At 38.5% G+C, this 20409-nt stretch overlaps 1 protein-coding gene and 1 long non-coding RNA gene across 3 annotated transcripts in view; one reads left to right on the plus strand and one right to left on the minus strand.

Moving 5' to 3' along the window:
- col2a1a (collagen type II A) overlaps positions 1 to 20409 on the plus strand; it is a 52457-nt gene that overhangs the window by 22836 nt on the left and 9212 nt on the right. For both annotated transcript variants that reach the window (XM_023954654.1, NM_001246659.1), the window contains 22 exon segments: positions 2055 to 2099; positions 2405 to 2503; positions 2678 to 2731; positions 2901 to 3008; positions 3220 to 3273; positions 5910 to 6008; positions 7310 to 7363; positions 7790 to 7888; positions 8168 to 8221; positions 8709 to 8762; positions 9103 to 9156; positions 9469 to 9522; positions 10298 to 10342; positions 10420 to 10518; positions 15109 to 15216; positions 15311 to 15364; positions 15577 to 15630; positions 17374 to 17427; positions 17571 to 17624; positions 19766 to 19873; positions 20205 to 20258; positions 20341 to 20394. In XM_023954654.1, the coding sequence (XP_023810422.1) occupies positions 2055 to 2099; positions 2405 to 2503; positions 2678 to 2731; positions 2901 to 3008; positions 3220 to 3273; positions 5910 to 6008; positions 7310 to 7363; positions 7790 to 7888; positions 8168 to 8221; positions 8709 to 8762; positions 9103 to 9156; positions 9469 to 9522; positions 10298 to 10342; positions 10420 to 10518; positions 15109 to 15216; positions 15311 to 15364; positions 15577 to 15630; positions 17374 to 17427; positions 17571 to 17624; positions 19766 to 19873; positions 20205 to 20258; positions 20341 to 20394 (1512 nt within the window).
- LOC110015112 lies at positions 6998 to 15299 on the minus strand. Its single transcript, XR_002290197.2, has 2 exons — positions 15082 to 15299; positions 6998 to 7388 (listed from the first exon to the last, which is right to left on the minus strand). It is a non-coding gene; the product is annotated as an uncharacterized LOC110015112 (long non-coding RNA).

Below are 20409 nucleotides of genomic sequence, written 5' to 3' on the forward strand. Positions count from 1 at the left end.
TATTGGGAGAGTTGAATGAAACGTTGATTACAGGAGAGGAAGTTGAGCAAGCTGTGGGAAAGTTGAAAGTAGGAAAGGCTGCAGGTGTGGATGGGTGTGCTGGGGAATGCCTGAAGTGTGGTGGAGCGATCGTGATTGAGTGGTTAGTGAGATTGTTGAATGTGTGTTTTGCAAATGGGCAGGTGCCGCTTGATTGGATGAGTGCGTGTGTGGTTCCCCTGTACAAGGGTAAGGGTGATAAGTATGAATGTGGTAGTTTTAGGGGTATTAGTCTGTTGAGTGTTGTAGGCAAAGTATATGGGAGAGTGCTGATTAATAGGGTAGTGGAGGGAACTGAGTGTATGATTGGTGAAGAGCAGTGTGGTTTCAGGAGAGGTAGAGGGTGTGTGGATCAGGTGTTTGTTGTGAGACAGGTGTGTGAAAAGTTTTTGGCTAAGGGGAGGGAGGTGTTTTGGGCATTCATGGATTTAGAGAAGGCGTATGATAGGATTGATAGAGAGGCGTTGTGGGTGGTGTTGAGTATGTATGGTATTGATGGTAGATTGTTGGAAGGTGTGAAGAGTTTCTATAGACACAGTAGAGCGTGTGTGAGAGTGGGAAATAGCATGAGTGAGTGGTTTCCTGTGAGGGTTGGTCTGCGTCAGGGATGCGTGATGTCTCCGTGGTTGTTTAACGTGTATATGGATGGTGTGGTAAAAGAGGTGAATGAAAGGGTGTCGGGTACGGGTGTGAGCATGATAAATACTGACGGCAGCGAATGGAGTGTGAATCAGCTGCTGTTTGCAGATGATACTGCACTAGTGGCTGACTCAGAAGAGAACTTGGGACGTCTGGTTGAGGAGTTTGGAAGGGTGTGCGACAGAAGGAAGTTGAGAGTGAATGTGGAAAAGAGTAAGGTGATGAGGTGTACGAGGTTAAAGGGTGAACGCAGATTGAATGTGGCATTAAATGGGGAGTTGTTGGAAGAGGTAGAGTGTTTTCAGTATTTAGGGTCGTGTGTCTGTGTGGATGGTGGAATGGGGGGAGAGGTAGAGTTTAGAATGAATGAAGTACGAAAGATATGGGGGGGAATGAAGAGAGTGTTTGAATGTAGATCACTGGGAAAGGATGCAAAAAGGAGATTGTATGAGGGTGTGGTGGTGCCTGCAGCGTTATATGGGGCTGAAACATGGAGTCTGAAAGTGGCGGAAAAGAGGAAGCTGAATGTAGTTGAGATGAGATGTTTGAGGAGTATGTGTGGTGTGACGCGTATGGATCGTATGAGAAATGAAGTTATCCGAGAGAGAACTGGTGTGACGCGAGAGTTGGCTGAAAGAGCAGAGCAAAAGGCACTGGGATGGTTTGGACATGTTGAAAGAATGGAAAGGGAGCGATTGGTGAAAAAGGTATATGAATCTGATGTGAGTGGAGTGAGAATGAGAGGAAGACCGCGAATGGGATGGACAGAGGGTGTAAAAAGAGCGCTGAATGCAAGAGGGATGACTGTGGTGCAGGGGAGAGAGGCTGCTCAGGACAGGGATGGGTGGAGAGAGTTTGTCTATGGATGAATGGATGGGTGTGGTAGAGGTCTGGTCTTGGGATGAAGCGGCAAGGGGAAACCAGCCTTGGCTGAGGCCCTGCAGTGGAGGTGCCCACACTGGGCTGTGCAGCTGACCCTGGTGCAGTGTGGTGTGGCTTAGACCAGATCTCAGACCAGTCGCACGCACATACGCACACACGCACTCACGCACTGAAGGAGGAGGGTTTGGGGAAGAGACAGAGGGAGCTAAAATTGTGTGCCTTGTCTAGGCTACCCCACCTTGGTGGGACACAGCCTTGGTAAATAATAATAATAATAATAATAATGCGGGGGTGAGAGTTTATAAGGCCTTTGCATCTTCTCTTTCCCATTTGGATTTTTCTTTTAATCTAAAATAAAATATTATCATATCATCACGTGTGTAGAAGTAATATAAATGTTTCTAATGAAAGGAAAACTGCTGCAATAATTGAATGAAGAAGTGGGAAGAAATAACAGTTCTACGTTTAATGGTTTTGTTCAATGTTCCTTTCAGGGGAACCCTGGAACTGATGGTATTCCTGGAGCTAAAGGATCAGCTGTAAGTTTACTGTTTTGTGTTTCCCATTTGCTGCTGCCGACCACTTTTATACTAGATATTTAGGACTGTATTTACATATTTATTTGCGGACTACTTTTGTTAGTCACACTACTGTTTCTAATATACATTTTATGTGCCTAAAGTTTCCTTTCCTTTACACCATTTTCAAAAAACGTTAATTATTTAAGGTGTTTAGATTTCATTGAGATTTAAACCTCATTGATGTCTTTTAAATCCATACACAGATGGATGTTTGATGATTTTTACCAGTCTCCTGTTAAGTGACCCTCTCTGACTGTCTGTAGGGGGCTCCTGGTATCGCTGGTGCTCCTGGTTTCCCTGGTCCTCGTGGGCCTCCAGGGCCTCAAGGAGCAACTGGACCTCTTGGGCCAAAAGGAACATCTGTATGACCTTTTCACATGAAAAATGATAAGCCATTTGTTATTGCTGAGTTGTTAGGAATTATGTTTACCTTTTTCTTTTTATTTACTTGACAAAAACTAGTTTCTTTGCTGAAAATGTTAAGTCCAGACATCTCAGTTTCACTGAAAAGTTAACAAAGGTTTTCTTTTCTTCAGGGAGATCCAGGAATTGCAGGATTTAAGGGAGAAGCTGGACCTAAAGGGGAAATTGTGAGTTTTTGTTTTCTTTTGTTCTTTTCCTAAAATTAAAAAATTAAAACATTCCCGACAAACCTAAATGGAAACTAAATTACAAATGCACATCTTTTTGTGCACAAATAGGGATCCTGACATGATTTCCCAACAGCTGGTTCTTATTTTTTTTTCTATCTATCTACAGGGACCCCCAGGTCTTCAAGGAGCTCCTGGCCCCCAAGGAGAGGAAGGCAAAAGAGGACCCAGGGGTGAGCCTGGTGCTGCTGGACCACTGGGACCTCCTGGAGAGAGAGTAAGTTCTGTCAGACCTGTTAAGCAGGACTTGTTGCTCCTAACATTGTTTAGCATGTACCACACATTTAAGGTCGACATATAGAGCATAAAGCTAATGAAAAACAAGGCTGTTGCAGTCTGAGAACTACTGTTGCTTCTAAATTTGACCTTTTTATTTCAAAAAGTCACAAGAAGCTTAAAGTCATGTTTTTTTTTGTTTGTTTGTTTAGGGAGCTCCTGGTAACAGAGGTTTCCCTGGTCAAGACGGTCTTGCTGGACAGAAGGTGAGGATTATGCTACGTTCACACTGACCAAGTGATGCACATTCTTCAATTGGCGTTTAGCTTATGGTGTTCAAACTGCACAAGCAGGGAGGGACTTCTTCTTTTTCTACTGTTTACTAGCACATGTCCACCACTGACAGTTGGAAGAGGCTTGATGTGAAATGCAGAAGGGATGCAAATATCATAGCTCAAAAGTTTTACAATCATACAACTCAAAAGTAGCAAACAAGTCAGGTCCGCTTAAAACCTATAAGCCGATTCAACTTTGTAATTTCAGTTACATCTTTATTGGACTAAAACATTTTCAGTAAATAAAACCTTGGTGTCAAAACTTATGAGTGAAGAGACGTGATTACGTCATAACGTACGCCCATGAATGTTATGACATGAACTCAGCCACATATTGAGTTCTTCAAGAGTTCTTGCTCTGTTCTTGCTCTGAGGCTGGAGTGTTCCTGCCTCAGAGCAAGAAAACCCCGGTTCAACTCCCAGCTGGGGGACCCGCAACAGAAAACCTTTCTGTGTGGCCCTTTGCTTGCGTTGGGACTCTGGCTTTCTCCCACCATAGGTCTGGTAGCCCCGTGAGCCCAAGAGGATTGTGTATAAGTAAAAAGCATAGTTTAAATTAAGTTAGTGGTAAGTGTCAACTCAAACATTCTAATTTCTGATCAACTTATAATTTTTTAGAAAGATAACTTAAAAAATATTATGTAATCAGTTTCCTCATAAATTTTGAGTTCACTGAACCTCTTCGGGTTTACATTGTATATATGAAAAACTTTGTGTCATAGACGTCTGGCCGGACACAAACCACGGTTATTGATTTCTCCTCCATGAATAATTTTTAAATGAATGGCACCACCGTGAATTTTAGGGGACGCCTTCTTTACATCACTACCAACTCCGAGTCCCGGATTGCTCACACTTCAACCTGATTTAACTTTCAAAACTTCATAAAAAGACCTAATTCTTGGCTGGTATAATGATAACATGGACCAGAACTTTATTTTCATAACACAACTGACTACGTTTTGGGGAAAATGTCATATTCATTAAAGGAAATAGGTCAAACTCCAAAGCTAATTCTGAACACTTGCATGAGTCAATGCAATAGGGTAATATCATCAAACAAATGAAAACAAAGGCAATGTAATGCTTAAAAAGGAATGGTACTTTTTTATTTTACAAACTTAGTAGCCCTTTTTTTTTAAGTTTGTTATGTGATGCTTCTGTACTATGGCTGTAAATAAGGTCTGCATGAATTTTCTCTCTCTTTCACCTTGGCATTCACACATTTGTTGTATATGCTTTTAATATATAAAATATATATTTTTTTAAAGAACGCTTTTAAAAGATGCGAGCGTTGTACTTAGAACTCAAAAGTGGTCGAAAAACTTATTACAAAACTTGTAGCTACATTTTGAATGCAGAAGCCGTAAATGTGCATATATGTGCATATGCGTACACTTTCAGTGAAAGTGGGCGCCCAAACGTGTAGGTGGGGCTGGTGTGTAGGTACCTTGACGCACATTGCTGGTGTGAACGTAGCTTTACAGTAAACCAGAGACTAACAAAAAGAGGTTTCATGTCTGATCAATAAGCTAAATTTTGGTGTTGTTTCAAATCATTAAAGTTTCACCCGAAAATAGTTGAGATGTAAAACTCAGAAGCAGATTTTTTCTTCTTTAGTTTGTTTAATTCCTTTAGAATTGTCATGGATCAGCTGGCAGCTGCACCCTCCTCCTCCCCCCTCTGTGTGTTCACCTGTTTCTCACAGCTGTTTTCAGTTCCTGATTATGTGTTTGGTATTTAAGTTTCTGTCCTTGTTGTTTTCAGTGTCGCAGCGTCCTGTTTGTTCAGTGTCTCTGATGATTGTTTCCTCGAGTTTTTCGAGTAAATCTTTTGACTACACTACAGTTGGTTTCGAGTCCTTCCTGCGTTTGGGTTTTTCGGTTACGAGCCGTAACAAGAATAGCATTACATTAGACTGTAACTTTAATGTATGCCAATTCTCAAGTAGAGTTTCTTATTTATACTTTAAAAAACATTTTTGATTTTCATTGTAATAAAATATATTTGGGAAGCAATTACTTATGTAGGTCATCTAATGCTGACCCTCTTTTATCTTTTTATATACTCAGTTTTCCCTGACGGCAAACATATTTTTTTTACCTGTAGTATCCAATACAACCAGCAGCATGTACTAAATTAATGCGGTTCACGATGCAAACCTCTATTGAATTAAATTGTGTATGTTTTTTTGTTTGTTTGTTTTTTATGATTATTTCAATGTAGCTTTGCTATTTTATCCACGTTGTAAGATGGCTTCTGTCAGCAGTAAAGTGCATCAGCTGTTTGGCCACAGAGGGGCAGCATAGCAACACGCTGTTCTGCACCACTGACCGACATTTCCCACATCCCCAAAGCCGACATCTCATTTAACTTTATCTTCCCATGGACAGTTTCATTTATGGCAAAAGGAATCTATCATAATTTAATCTTCTCATCTTCAGCAGGTCAATGAAACCCCTGCACACTATTAAAAGAAAAACTAATTTCCTTTTGGTTTGAAAAGTGTGTCATTCCCTCCTGGAGTGACTGAGTTACGGCTTTATTCTTTCTACTCCCTTACACAGGGAGCCCCAGGTGAGCGCGGTCCTCCTGGAGCCAGTGGAGCCAAGGGGGCTACCGGTGACCCTGGCCGTCCTGGAGAGTCTGGACTACCTGGCGCCAGAGTAAGCTTTCTCATATTTTTATAGAACAAAGCTCTTGTGTGTCAGTGAACTAAAGATGTAAAAAAAAAAAAGGTCTCTATTGCTATTGATATCAATTCAACTCATCAGGATTTAATTTTCAACTATTTTGTTAAAACTGTTGCTATGTTGCTATGACACCCACTAAATCTTAGGAGTTACCAAATATGTTGCAAATTTTTCACAAACATACTCATTCTTTCCAGGTATACATACAATTGTTAAATCTGGAGCAATTGTGAAACTTTGCCAACCTCAAAAAGTTGTGTTTAATAATAAATAAATGCTGAACTCTAGAACAAAAACCGTGTATTTAAACTTCAGTACTTAAATTTTCCTTTTTCTCTTTAAATCAAAAACTACATATATAAAAGGTCAGACAAATGTATTCACAAAGACCAAGATCTGTGTTGTGATAACTGTAAACACATGTCAGCTAATAAAACTTGTAGCATGAATTTGTGTCATATAATTGAAATGTCTATTTAAAACTGCAGCATTAGAGCCATTCAAACCTTCTATATGCATTAAACTCTATTTAATCTTAGATAGATAGATTCACCCATCCACTCTCTATGACCACTTAATCCTCTTCAAGGTCACAAGAGTCTATCCAGCTATAGACAGGCCTGGACAGCTCACCAGTCCACAGAGACACACAACCACACATTCACATGCACACCCATGGGACAAATTAGTCACCAATGAACCTCTGTTTTCTTGTCCCCGACTGTGGGTGACAGTTCTGAGTGCCCAGAGAAAATTTATGCATGCATTAGGAGAACATGCACATAGAAATGACACAGCTGGAATTTGAACTACGGCCTTCTGTGATTTGAAAGTGCTAACCACCAAACCACAGTGCAGCTGCATGCATAGATAAGCAGCAAAATACAATAAACATGTAACACTGGTAACAGCTTGCCACAGAATTCTACCAAACCACAAAAGAACACAATTTGAACTTTGGAAAAGTTTTGTGCTTTCTTTATTTAGGAACGTCATCAAAGTTCAATCACGTTTTCAGTTAACAGCCACAATATTCATCAATTTGTATATTTTTCAATCTTTATGAATTTGTTTCCCTTGCTCCTTGTGCAATAAGACATCAGCTGATGGCATTAAACTGCTGCTTCTAAGACAATAAACCAGTAAAAGTAATAATGCATTTTTTTCCAACCATGTCATACGTTCTATTTTCCCACATCTCTTCAGCGCATGTCTTCATTGAGCTGACTCATCTGCATTTCATCTGCACTGTTCTTGCTCTTGCTCTCTGGCAGGGTCTGACTGGTCGCCCAGGTGATGCTGGACCACAAGGCAAAGTTGGACCATCAGTAAGCTCACCTTCTGCTGCTGCCACTGCAATAAAAAGAAATCAGGAAACACTATTTTTTTAATAACTTTTGGATGGGACAGACTTGATCCAACATGTGTCCTCTTCATGACACTTATATGACTGTGGTCAGACATACTCCGGTAGCTTTGTGAATCAGATTTTGTAACACATGGTGTTAGCATTTTACAATATAGATGGTCAAGAGATTATTCCAACTGTCTAATTTTTTGCTTTTTCTCAAAATATTTAAAATCTGGTAGAAAATAAACCATTAAATTAAAATAGGTAGCTATTACCCTTTTCTTTTGTCACAAAAATAAAGCATCTATTTACTTTTACAATGAAATTGATAGATTCTGTTAATTTTTTAAAAACATTTTCTGCAAGATCTGCAGTTCTTAACCTAATTTTTTTAATTTACAAGGGAGCTCCGGGTGAGGATGGTCGTCCCGGACCTCCTGGTCCTCAAGGAGCCCGCGGACAGCCAGGTGTCATGGGATTCCCCGGACCAAAGGGAGCGACCGTAAGTGCAAAGATAAATATGCTTGGTATTTTCATTTTGTTCAGCAGCTCACCTGCAGGTCTGCATGACGTTTTAAATATTTTTGGTCCGTGCTAAAAATATATCCTTGGATCAACAACAGACAATACATTTAATCAGCACCATCTGGTGTGCTGCTGAGCACCTTCAAACCCCTTTACTGTTCTCCACTCCTTTCACCTTCTCAGCTCCAAAAATAAGTCCGGTGCCGAACAAAGCAGCAGGTGTCTTTTAATTGCATTTTGTTTTTACTGATTTCAGGGCGAACCTGGGAAGTCTGGTGAGAAAGGACTTCTTGGAGCCCCCGGTCTGAGAGTAAGTCTACATTTTTCTGCTTTTAACCGATGGACTTCTGGTCATTTGATGCACTAATTTTAAAACGGTTTAGACTGGATTGTGGGAACGTATTGTGTCAGAATTCATATTAAATGATTTTTTAGGAGATATAAAGAAGTGAAACTTTCATTCTTTTTTTTTTTGTTTTATAGGTGTAAACCTTAATCTTTCATAAAAACCTGTAGAACTGTTTTTGCTATATTGTAATTGTCATCTGTCCTGTTATCTACTCTTTATTTTTTTCTAAACTTTTCTTTATAAACGATTTAAATGATTTATATTTTTTTATTTTAGACTTCTTAAATAAAAATGTCACTGTGACCTGGATTGATCTGTTGTTCCTTATTGGTTAAACTTCCACACAAAAAGCCAGTTTGGAAGCTTTCCTATAACTCGGCCGTCTTCAGAGGGCTATCGCATGTGACTTTATCTGAACTCATAATCTTTATCCATCACCTCTCCTCAGGGTCTGCCTGGAAAAGATGGAGAAACGGGGTCTGCTGGACCACCTGGCCCGGCTGTATGTATCTCCACCTTCCCCGTCCCACACTCTATGGCTTTAATATTATCTCGTCTTTTCTCAGTCTGCACCTAGAAGCACCCCTCAGAGTCTCAATTTCCCAGACTGACTTAACAATAGGTCTGTCTGCGAGATGAGTCCTCGACACTTCTATCTAAACAATGAAAAGTCAGACTAACTCACTTACAGCCCCTCACCCTGAATTAATGTCTGTTTCGCTGATCACACGAGTGTTAAAAAGAGTGGAAAAGGGTTTCTGCTCCATCATATAAATAAAAATGTGTTAGTTTTCTGAAATCCAGCGGTTAACAGTGTGATGAGCTGTGGATTATTGGTTTAGGGTCCTGCAGGGGAGAGAGGGGAGCAAGGACAGCCTGGTCCGTCGGGCTTCCAGGTGAGGTCTTTTTTTGTGTCTGCTTGTTAAAATCTGTTTGAATACGCTTTTTTTTTTATCAGTCTTTAATGGACACTTAAACTGTGTTGCTTTTATGCTACAAATAAAACCTTACCTCAGCTTATCTCTGATACTCACCAAAGCAGTGCTGAAAAAATACAATTTCTAGTAGCATTTCTGTGAGCCTTTAAATTTTAATGTCTCAAAAGGTCATAGAAGAGCAGCAGGAAGCTTTGTTTATTTTGCTGTTAGAAGTCTGCTGCACAGGGTTTTCTGTGTTTCTTACTATCTCCTCTCCTGCTCAACACACAGGGTCTGCCTGGACCCCCGGGCCCCCCTGGAGAGGGAGGCAAGCCTGGTGATCAGGTAGGTGCCCTATCAGACAAATGGAGTGTCCGAATCTAAAATTTCAAAATCGAATACCCTAGAAATTTCCCAGAGGTCTCTGTGAAAAACCAGTGTGCATCGATGCTCACTAGATTGGCGAATGTAGACCACAATGCATTGCCTTTGAACCATTTTTCATGCGGAAAAAAGTGATTTTAGTTTATATCTGAACAGTGGATTGATAAAGAGTCTTTGTAAGGTATCCATTTTAGTTTTTTACTTCAGGAAATCGGTCACATCAAATTCGACATGAAAAAAAAAGTAGCGAGTATGGTGTCCGAATTGTTTTTAAAATCCAGGACACTATAGTCTCACACTATAGTCTCACAATAGGGAGGGAACTCAGACATAGCCAAAAAAATGTCAAAACAACTCACAAAGTAGACAAGCAATTTTGTCATACTCTAATAGGTTTAATTTAGTACCAAGACTGACAACAAAATACTATTTACAGTTTGATTTCAGTGTGTTTTAAACCAAGCTTTCATATGGATCTAATGATATAAGTATTGTTGTGACACTGTATTATTTCGCAATTAAATATTTAAATAATTTGGCTATATTCATCGTTTTATTATAGAAAAACAGTATTATATAGGCTGCGTTTCACATTCGTCATTACTGATTTACTGATTTTTTCCTTTCGGTAAACCTCCCAACAACAATTTTTGCCAAACTCTGTGGAAATTGGTTATTTTCTTTGAAAAAAAACCCTGATCCTTTTTTTTGTGACCTTGTCGACTTGTCTTTCAAGGGTGTTCCTGGAGAAGCCGGAGCTGCTGGTGCCACAGGACCCAGAGTGAGTTTTACAGCTTTCATTTGATTTCACAATAATCTATAAAATGTGCTCTAAATAGTTGCTTTCTCATTTATTAGGGAGAGCGTGGGTTCCCTGGAGAGAGAGGTCCTGCTGGCCCTCAAGGTCTGCAGGGACCCAGAGGTCTACCTGGAACTCCTGGAACTGATGGGCCCAAGGTAAGTCTAGTAATCTGACTGGAGTCTTTCACTGTTGCCTAAAGTGTCCCTGTGTATGTCTTAAAAATAGGGGCTCAAACAAACTGGGTCACTTTTTGTAAGTAACTGTAAATGAATGCTGAGTCCTGCTGTCTTGACAACTGTTTGCATAAGACAGCCTTGAAGAAGACTTAATTGCACTTGTGTCATGACTCAGCATCTTGATGATAAACATCCTTTCACGTAAAGTAGAATTTGATTATGGAATGTTTGACATGAGCACAACATAGCAGTACATTTTTAGCCACATTTAGGTCTTCATCTTTTCAGAGTTTTTTCTGAATCAACAGATTAGCAGAAGTAGTTACTGTTTTGTATAAGAATTGCTGTTCTAAGGGTTACCATGTTAGTGCGTGAGCCAAAAGTGGGTCAGTTCAGTTCTACACCTATTTTATGTGTGAGTAAGTCTATAAACTTCAGTTTTTTAAGTAGAAAAGCTTGGATTTCTTGCTGGTAGCTTATTGTGTTACCTTTCAAGCTGTACCTTCACGCGTTTTGATCAATAATTCTCATCCACATCAGTTATTTGTCTCCACTGCACTTTGATTAGAGGAAGAGGTAAGAGTGGTTAGAGTTTTCATTTAGGTTTGCTTCTAAATCAGATTTTAATCCTGATTTTATTTCTGTGAAGTCGAATGGGAGTAGATAGAAGATAAGGATTGCAGAGCCAGCATGAGTGTGATGGTGGGATGAGGTCTATGAAAGTAAATAAATGCAGTTGCACAAACGACATTGCTTTGTACATCAGTCACGAGTTCTTTTAAATCAGCGTAAAGCGCAGTATCAAAGGAGGAATCACAAACAGAAATGGCTTCTGCGAGAGCCCTGCAGTTACACTTAATGACTGGATATTGGGAGTACAATAAGTGCTGTGTGTCTGAGTCCACAGCAGAAAGCTGTTCTGATAAGTCTCACAAGTTCTGACCAGGAGGGCATGAGTTGCTCAAAATGAATAAAAGCATGCATTTATTTATATTGTTTTCATAAATGTCCACATTCTTTTGTTTGTAGCATCAAAGGAAAACTTACCATCAAAAGAAAGGCATGAAGTTTGAAATGGATAAAATGTTCTGATAACCATAATTCTTCAAAAAAAAACTGATTTAGACAAAAGCCCTCAAAATATGGCCTGGAATTTGGTTTATAGGAGCAAAGTTTATAACCAAATACGTGCTGTCTCACAAATATAGTTTTTAAAGTAATGGCTTGCTTAATAAATTTAAATCTCTTGGTGTCTGTGGATGTAATTTGTAACAGGGGAGGTTCTATTAATCTACCCATACTTTAAAGACCCACACCTCTTTATTGTTATGCAGTTGTGTTTTTCTTATTTGCTTTGGGAATAAAATTAAGATTTAATGCCTATAAGGCCTGGATGTCACACAGTTTCCTGTCTTTTCAGGACTGATTGTCTCAATGTAACTGTGGAGTTGTCCCTCCAGGCTGATTTTATGCTCTTCCAAACACTGATGTTTGCCACTTTCTGCAGCATCTGGATGCACTCTAAATGTTATTGATCTGCACTTTTTTACACTAATTGTTATTAGGAAGACCTTTTTCCCAATTCATCTATGTTTACATTCAAGTCAACTGACCATTACACACTTTCCAAACTCACTCTGAGAGTTCAGTCCAGCTTTTTCATTGTAATACGCTATACCAGGGGTCACCAACCCTGTGGCCGCGGGCGCCCATGCACCCCCGAGCACCCCTTTTGGCGCTTTGGAATGCTCCAAAAATGGCACTGCTCATATAAAAAATCAACATATTAAAACAACATACTGTGTACAAATAACATACTTAAATCAACATACTTAAAGGCCCCGCCTTCAGCTTTTAAGACTCATGGGAAGTGGGGAATCTTGGTTGTGTTAAATCACTCACCATAAGTGAGGGAGCTGTGAGCAGAAGTGAGGTTAATACTGTTTGGCTGGTGGTGGGTGTGTTCAAAATAAACGGACAGATATGTAAGTTTCGTTCTTGTGCTTTGCATGGGGCAGGGGTAGCAGATTCGGACATGTTCAGTGGGGCCGCCACTAAGTAAGAGGATAGTGAATTAAGACTCAGGCGCAACGGTACTTGCCTGGATAGTAGAGGGTGTTGATTCAGTGCTTGCTATTAGTAATTGTGGCACTTTAGTTCTGCTATCGTGAAATATATGGCAGAGTATGGAAACTTGCGAATCGGCGCTCCCGCCTTTGAGAAAGAGACATGTGTGCGTGTGTGTGTGTGTGTGAGGAGGAGAAGGGGAGGGGTAGTGGGCGCAGGTTCGAAGTAAAACGGCGCACGGAGACCATTGCGCAACACCTGGATCATCGGGGGGCTTAAATACTCAGCTCATTCTAATAATGTCATTCTTTACTAACTATTGCGGACATTTTTAATACTGGTCTGTATTTTCCATATACAATTATTTTTACGGTTGTTTAGTTGGTGATAGTAACATATAAATAAATAGTAATGCAGGCTGGAAAACAGCTGCACTTTTTCAGACCATAAATAAACAATAGATCATTTGTTTATGAAAGGGTTGAGGATTTTGGGGTATTTTTACTTTTGGTGTTCCACAAAATTGGGAAAATGCAGAATATGTTTGGAGTAATCCCAGTGATGAGTTCTGTAATTTAGTTTTTAATGATTAATTTATGAGACCTAAACATGATTTTCACAATAAAAGGTTTTTAAATAATCAAATCCCTCTGATACGTTTCACAAAGACACACACAGGACCAAAGACACACACAGGACATCACACACAGGACCAGAGACACACACAGGACCAGAAACACACAGGACATCACACACAGGACCAGAGACACACACAGGACATCACACACTGGACCAGAGACACACACAGGACATCACACACTGGACCAGAGACACACACAGGACATCACAAACTGGACCAAAGACACACGCAGGACCAGACTCTCACAGAACATCACACACCAAGCAGAAATGAACTTATTGCTAAAAATTATGTCAGGAGTTCCGCTCTAAAAAAATGACAAAAGAGCAAAGAAAACTGAATCATTTTATTTATTATTTCTAATTATTAATATTTCCTGGCTTTGTTTGTTCATATTTGCATAATTTTGACAGAATATATTTATTATTCTGGATTAATATTCCTGTCTGTTTTTATTCATATTTATGTTTAAAAAGTTAAAGTTAAGTTAAAGCTTTAAAGGTTTAAAGTTTAGCTTTAGTGTGTTCAATAAAAAATTTTTTTGTTCACCCCGCAACTGACAGTGTGTTTTGGATTTAGGCCCCCTCTGCAACTGAGTTTAACCCCCCTGTAATACGGGTCTAAAAATTTCATGCATTTATTTGCGTAAAATTAGCAAATAAAAATAGGGCACACAAAAGGATGTCGTCAAATTGTGTTTGTGTGCGTGTGTGTGTGTGTGTGTGGGGGGGGGGGTCCTGTGGCACCCTTCATACCACTTAGTGCCCATGAAATAGCCCTCAGTCTCAAAAAGGTTGGTGACCCCTGTGCTGTACAAATGTCTAACAAAAAAAAGAAAGATCAAGTAGAGCAACATTAGATCTTATCATTATTGTCCAAAGATTGACATAATTTCATTCCGTCCAGATCATTTCAAAAGAGCTAGATTGTCCTAACTGTGTTATAAAATTGGTCTGTGTGACCAACAGATTGAGATTCAGGAATTTTGGGTGTAATCTCTGAACTGAGCAAGCAACGGGTCACGGTGGAGATGAACTGAAGAAAAATTAGGAACAAAGGAAACCTCCAGCAGAATCAAAGGCCAACCATTGACCATGGATTGATGGGGTTTGAGAGAACAGCAAGGAAACAAAAGCAAAAATGCAAAAATGTTTGTTGTCTAACAAAGAGATATGATATGATATTTTAGTTCAGGAAGCTGCTAAACATCCTCTGCGCTTGTATCATTTCAACAAGTATGTTCTATCTAATTTGACCAATTTTGAGCCAGGTTGTTGTTATTTTATGAATAATTAATTTTTGTTGGAATTCAACCTTAATTTGACTAAATCAGAATGAATTGGACAACATAATAATGGGAGACTGTTAATTTTTTTTCCAATTTTTCAAAAGAAAGTTGGTAATCTTTTATCCTTTGTTTCTGTCTATTTGAAATAGAAATTATTTGCTTATATGAAGGATTAGGAGAAGTGAGTCAGCTGACTTACATACAAGCACATGTATTTTTTTAAGCATCATCTTAAGTCATCATTTGAAATAACAATTGGGAGTTAAAGGTACTTCGAGTATTCACAAAAATATATTTTTTATTTTATTGCACTTACCGTATGTGTAATTAGAATAAGAAGTTTAAAAAACTTTATTTTGAGGATTCTCTGCTATTATTGTACCTGCTGTTGACCTTGAACACACTTCCGATGAGGGTGGCTCTTTTGATGAATAAGTTCTCACCATAAAATAACCTTTTCTATATTTTGGAGTGTAGAAAATATAAAAAAAAACATTTAAAAATAAAGCAGATGATTCCGATTCAGTTATTGTCATTGCAAAAATACCTTTCCTACTGCCTCCAAACTCTTTAGGGAGCAATTGGCCCCGCTGGTTCTCGCGGAGCTCAAGGACCCCAGGGCCTGCAGGGAATGCCTGGAGAAAGAGGAGCTGCTGGTATTCCTGGACCCAAAGGAGACAGAGTGCGTCATGACAGGACCAAACCTTTATAAACACTTTTTTTTTGTTCTATGTCTATTATTTCAGCAAGGGACCTTTTTTTTTCTATCCCCACAGGGAGATTTAGGAGAGAAAGGTCCTGAAGGTGCTGCCGGCAAAGATGGTGCCAGAGTGCGTGACTTTCCTGAGTAACTGAAGACAGAACTGAAATGTTTTAAGTTATTTCCTTTAAACTGTAATATTGTTTAAGCTATAGCTATATATTATATATTAAGCTATATATTAATGTGTCTTACATTGATTGCTCCTCTAATTACATTTTTGATGCTCACAAACTGCTTACTTTTTTAACATTTGAAACTTTCTTTGGCTTTTATTCACAGGGTCTAACTGGTCCCATTGGTCCTCCTGGTCCTGGGGGTCCAAATGGAGAAAAGGTGTTTTTCTTTTCTTTTACCATTTTATTTTTATTTTATTTATTTGAATTAGGACGGTGCATATTAAACAATGTTTCAGCAGCTGCTTCTACATAAATATGCCAGAGTTAGCACAGAAGCTAAATTTTATCCGTTGTCCTAAAGCAGGATAAAAGGTCAACAGTTACATTTACAACAGAATATAATAGCACAATATTAGAGCTACAAATATTTACACAGGTTATTTACAATAAAAAAACAGTCTAAAAACCCAAGAAAGACAACAATAACATCAATGTCTTCAGGACTGGTTTGTTTTCAGCCATTGTTTAAGAGCTGTTTTGAAGTTAGGATAGTTTTCACAGTTTCTAATGTGCTTTGGCAGCATATTCCATAACTGTGTACCTCTGATTGACACCACTGTTTGGCTGAATTTAGTCCTGCGCCTTTGAACGTTACAGTTACCTCAAGTTAAAGCCCTGGTGCCTTTCCAACCTTTGTTTTGTTAACTATAAAATCTAATAAGGGGGGAGGGGCCAGCCCATTCAAAACTTTAAAAATGAGACAGGCATCCATGTACATTTAGTAACTTTCAAAATCCATCATGCCATACTTGGTTAGAATGTCACAGTAATGATAACGCAGAGGCTTTTTGTCTAAAACTTTCAAGGTTCTCTTAAACAGAGACTTGAGGGGTTTCAGAGTGCTTTCATTTTAGTAAGACAATAAGTTAAATGACTAAAAATCATTGAATGCATACAAACCTTTGCTGCCTCAGTAGTCAGAGAAGACCTCATTTGCTTAAAATTTGACAGATTTAATTTGACAATATTGGATATGTTCTTTACATGATCTTAAAAAGTTAAGTTTGAATCGAAGATAACGCCAAGACTGAATTGTTCTACAACTTCCAATCGCTCCCCATTGAACACTACAGATGGTTGTTCCTCCCTTGTTGGCTGACGTGAAAAAAACATGCAGACCGTCTTTTTAGTATTGAGATGTAAGCACGACTTTTGGAGCCACTGAAAGACTGGAACCATGGCTCCAGACAGAACTGCAGCTGCTTCAGCTTTTGTTTTGGCATGAACATACAGAAGTGTATCATCTGCATATAATTGTATTTCTTGCATACATCTGGCAGGTTGTTCGCATACAAACTAAATAGAAGTGGCCCCAATATTGAGCCTTGATGAACTTCATCTGAACAACTAAGAAATAAATGATGACTGTGAATTTTCAATTTGTACAGCTTGTTTTCTGTCACGGTTATATGATTTTATCCAGCAGAGGGCAATGTTCGAAAAATGAAAATAAGTTAACTTTGCAAGGAGAACATCATGATTAATAGTGTCGAAGGCGCATTTCAGATCAAGGAAAACAGCACCCACAAAGCCTCCCTTGTCAAGCAGCTGTTTCACATTTTCAAGGAAATAACAAGAGGCTGTATCAGTGGAGTGATATTTTCTGAAACCAAACTGCATTGGATGGAGAAATGTTTGAGTGTTGTTGAGATGTGTGGTTAGTTGTGTTGTGACCCATTGTTTAAAAATGTTTGAAATAATTGGTAGAATGCTTATTGGACGGTAGTTCTCAGGTTTCGTTTTGTCCCCCGACTTAAAAACAGGCATAACCCTAGCAATTCTCCATGTTGTGTGAATGCAACTTCATGAAAAGTGTTTGCTAAGACTTAAGGCATAATGTTTGGCACAGACTGTATGTAGACTGGCGTGTTGCTGATGATGTTCCTCTGTTCTTTTGTAGGGTGAATCTGGTCCTGCTGGTCCTTCTGGGGCTCCTGGTACACGTGGTGCTCCCGTAAGTGCCACCATTTAACTGTTGGTTACTCTTTAACATGCACATGCAAACATAGAAAAACAGACTTTATTTACAGTCATACTGTATTTTTTACACTTGGCTAAAAAGGTTCTAAACCTGTTCATCTTGCTCTTCATGTTTAGGGAGACAGAGGAGAGACCGGACCTCCTGGACCTGCTGGTTTTGCTGGACCTCCTGTAAGTTTGATTAAAACCGACACATTTCCATAGCTTTCCATACAGTTAAAGACCAATAACCTCAAATGATGAACCAAAAAATCTTTTTTTGTTAATTGAGGTTTTACTTTGGTGTATTTTAAGAATTTTAGCATGATGAAAATACAAATTTTCTTTTAAATGCAAGAATGTCTAACGACTAATTTAAAAAAAAATTGTAAAAATTGGTTGACATCAAACTAAATGTACAATGTATGTTGATGTATAAGGGCATAGCTATAGCACAAAAATTTATCAAAGAGCTCTGCTGAAAAACGAGGCTCTGAAATGACTTAAAACTAACCAGCATTTCTCTTCATTGAACAAGGACGCAGCAGCTAATATTTAGAGACAAAATATTTTAGTCAATCTTATATGAAAATGCACATCAAAACATTTTTAATTTGTCTTTTTGCATTTTTTGATAAAAAAATATGTCTGATAGTAAATGTTCAAAACATTACAATATATCAAAGTATATTAGAAAACACTAGTTTATAAGTCAATGCTCATGTATTTGAGTGTCTACCAGCAAAACTATGTATAGAATAAGTATAGAATTACATAAACACAAAAAACAAATACATTTAAGATTAAACACACAAAAAAAGAATTTTATATCAAAACACGTCATTTTGAATAGACCTATTTTTTTAGTCCCTTCTCTTTTGTTGCCATTATCTCAAAAACATTAATATCCACCTGCCTTTGTCTGTGTTTCCCTTTTTTGTAATTAATTATTCTGTTACGGTTTCCCAGCCCATAATTATGTGGACAGTTTGTGGACTGTCAGAAGTCAAAGCAACATTCATTCATTTACTGTTTCACAAAGACTCCAGACAGAATAAATGCTTTTCATAAACCACATCCTTCCAAAATTGATTTCATCATTATATGCTTGTGGCACTACAATTTATTTTAAGACTTTTACTCCCTTCAGGTTGAACTGAGATTAATTATAGATTTTGTGTCAGAACAAATAACGCCAGAAGCTTTGTAAAAAGTGTTTTTTTTTTTTCTCAGCTGTATACATAGTGCAACATCAACGCGTGTCACCACAGAGATAGGAAACAGACCTTCATATTGTCTTCAACATCAAACAGCTGTCATTGAGCAATAAAAGACCTGGAATACATGTTTGTCAATTGGAAATATGATTAAGGAATTTACTACTGCAACTATATAGCTTTTTGGTTTAAGTATATCAGTACAGATCACTTCAGTCACTTTGGCCCCTTGTAACAATTCCAAATGAATGATGTTAAATCAACAGTTCTGTCTGTGTTCCCACCTCCAAATCAGGTCAAATATATCATCTCAGTAATTACAACTAACTCCTAATCAATCTGCCTTTAATCAGACCAAACATTGTAGTAATTATAGCTGTAGATTTTTGTTTTAGGAAGTTGAATGGCTAATTATAGAACTGTCATGTCCATAAGGAGTTGTACAACTTCTACGACTCTCTGCAGTTGAGTTTAGGCATTTGTGTCTCTGGAAATCAAGGCTTGGAATATTTTTAAAAAAAAAGACATACAAAAAATCTTAATTTTTCTGTCCTATTAATATGTTTAAACACCTTAGAACGTCAGAGCAACGTTTGACCACTCAACCTACCATGCTGGATAGTGTGAAGACTGGCAAGATTTTCAAACAATTCCTATTTTTCTATTTAAAAAACCATGATTTGCCCTCTTTGCTGAGTGTCTACTCCCCATCAATGAGAAAGCAACATGGGGTTACATGAAAGAATAAAACATACTCAAATGCTTCCACTTAGTACTGCATCTATAAAAAAAAAATAAACAAGCTTTTACCCCATCAAAGTAAAATTTGGTATCAACTTTTAACTCTTGAAGTTAGAAAGAACAATCAAATATTGGTCAGGGCGTAAATGCAATACTGAAGAAGTTCAAAGTAATTTTCAGCTAATGGTTTGGCTTTAATAAAAGCACATTTAAACACTTTTGTACCATAACCTATTTGTACATGCATACATTCAAGAAGGTAAAGTACTTTCTTTTTTTACTCTGGCTATGCTCAGGTTCCTCCACTGTAGGAGTTTTCGGTTACTGAAAGCTAGTGTCAACATCTTCATCAACTCTTCCTTGTTTTTGTTTCAGGGTGCTGATGGCCAACCTGGAACCAAGGGAGAGCAGGGAGAACCAGGGCAGAAGGGAGAGGCTGGCGCACCTGGACCCCAAGGACCATCTGGTGCACCAGGACCTGCAGTATGTCATTTTTGATGGGTATTTTAAGCTGCTTGTGTCATTAATTCAGATTTTAGGTAAAATATGACATATTATCTAACTGTATAGTTTATTGTAGTTTTATTTTTGATAAGGATGAAAGTTAGATGGAAAGACAGACCCTTTCTGACTGTCCACACTGGAAAATGTTGAGTTGGAAAAGATCAACAATTTTATCTACTGAATCTAAAGTGAGGTTAACAGCCATTGATGTCAGTCATTGTAGCATACAAGAAATGGACTTTCACAGGCAAACAACTCCAAAGGATTCAGAGAGCAAAAAGACAATAAGACAGATTGCTTTCTATTCCAGGGACCTACTGGTGTTTCTGGACCTAAAGGCGCTCGGGGTGCTCAGGGACCCCCTGTAAGTGCTCTTAAGATAATGTTTTTGTTTTCAATTCTTTGAAATTGTTACTTGATTATTGATGACTTCTTCTCTGTGCAAGGGAGCCACTGGTTTCCCTGGAGCTGCTGGACGAGTAGGACCTCCTGGTCCAAATGTGAGTACTTCATCC

The sequence above is a fragment of the Oryzias latipes genome, chromosome 5, assembly GCF_002234675.1.
Source record: "Oryzias latipes chromosome 5, ASM223467v1".
Classification (NCBI taxonomy): domain Eukaryota; kingdom Metazoa; phylum Chordata; class Actinopteri; order Beloniformes; family Adrianichthyidae; genus Oryzias; species Oryzias latipes.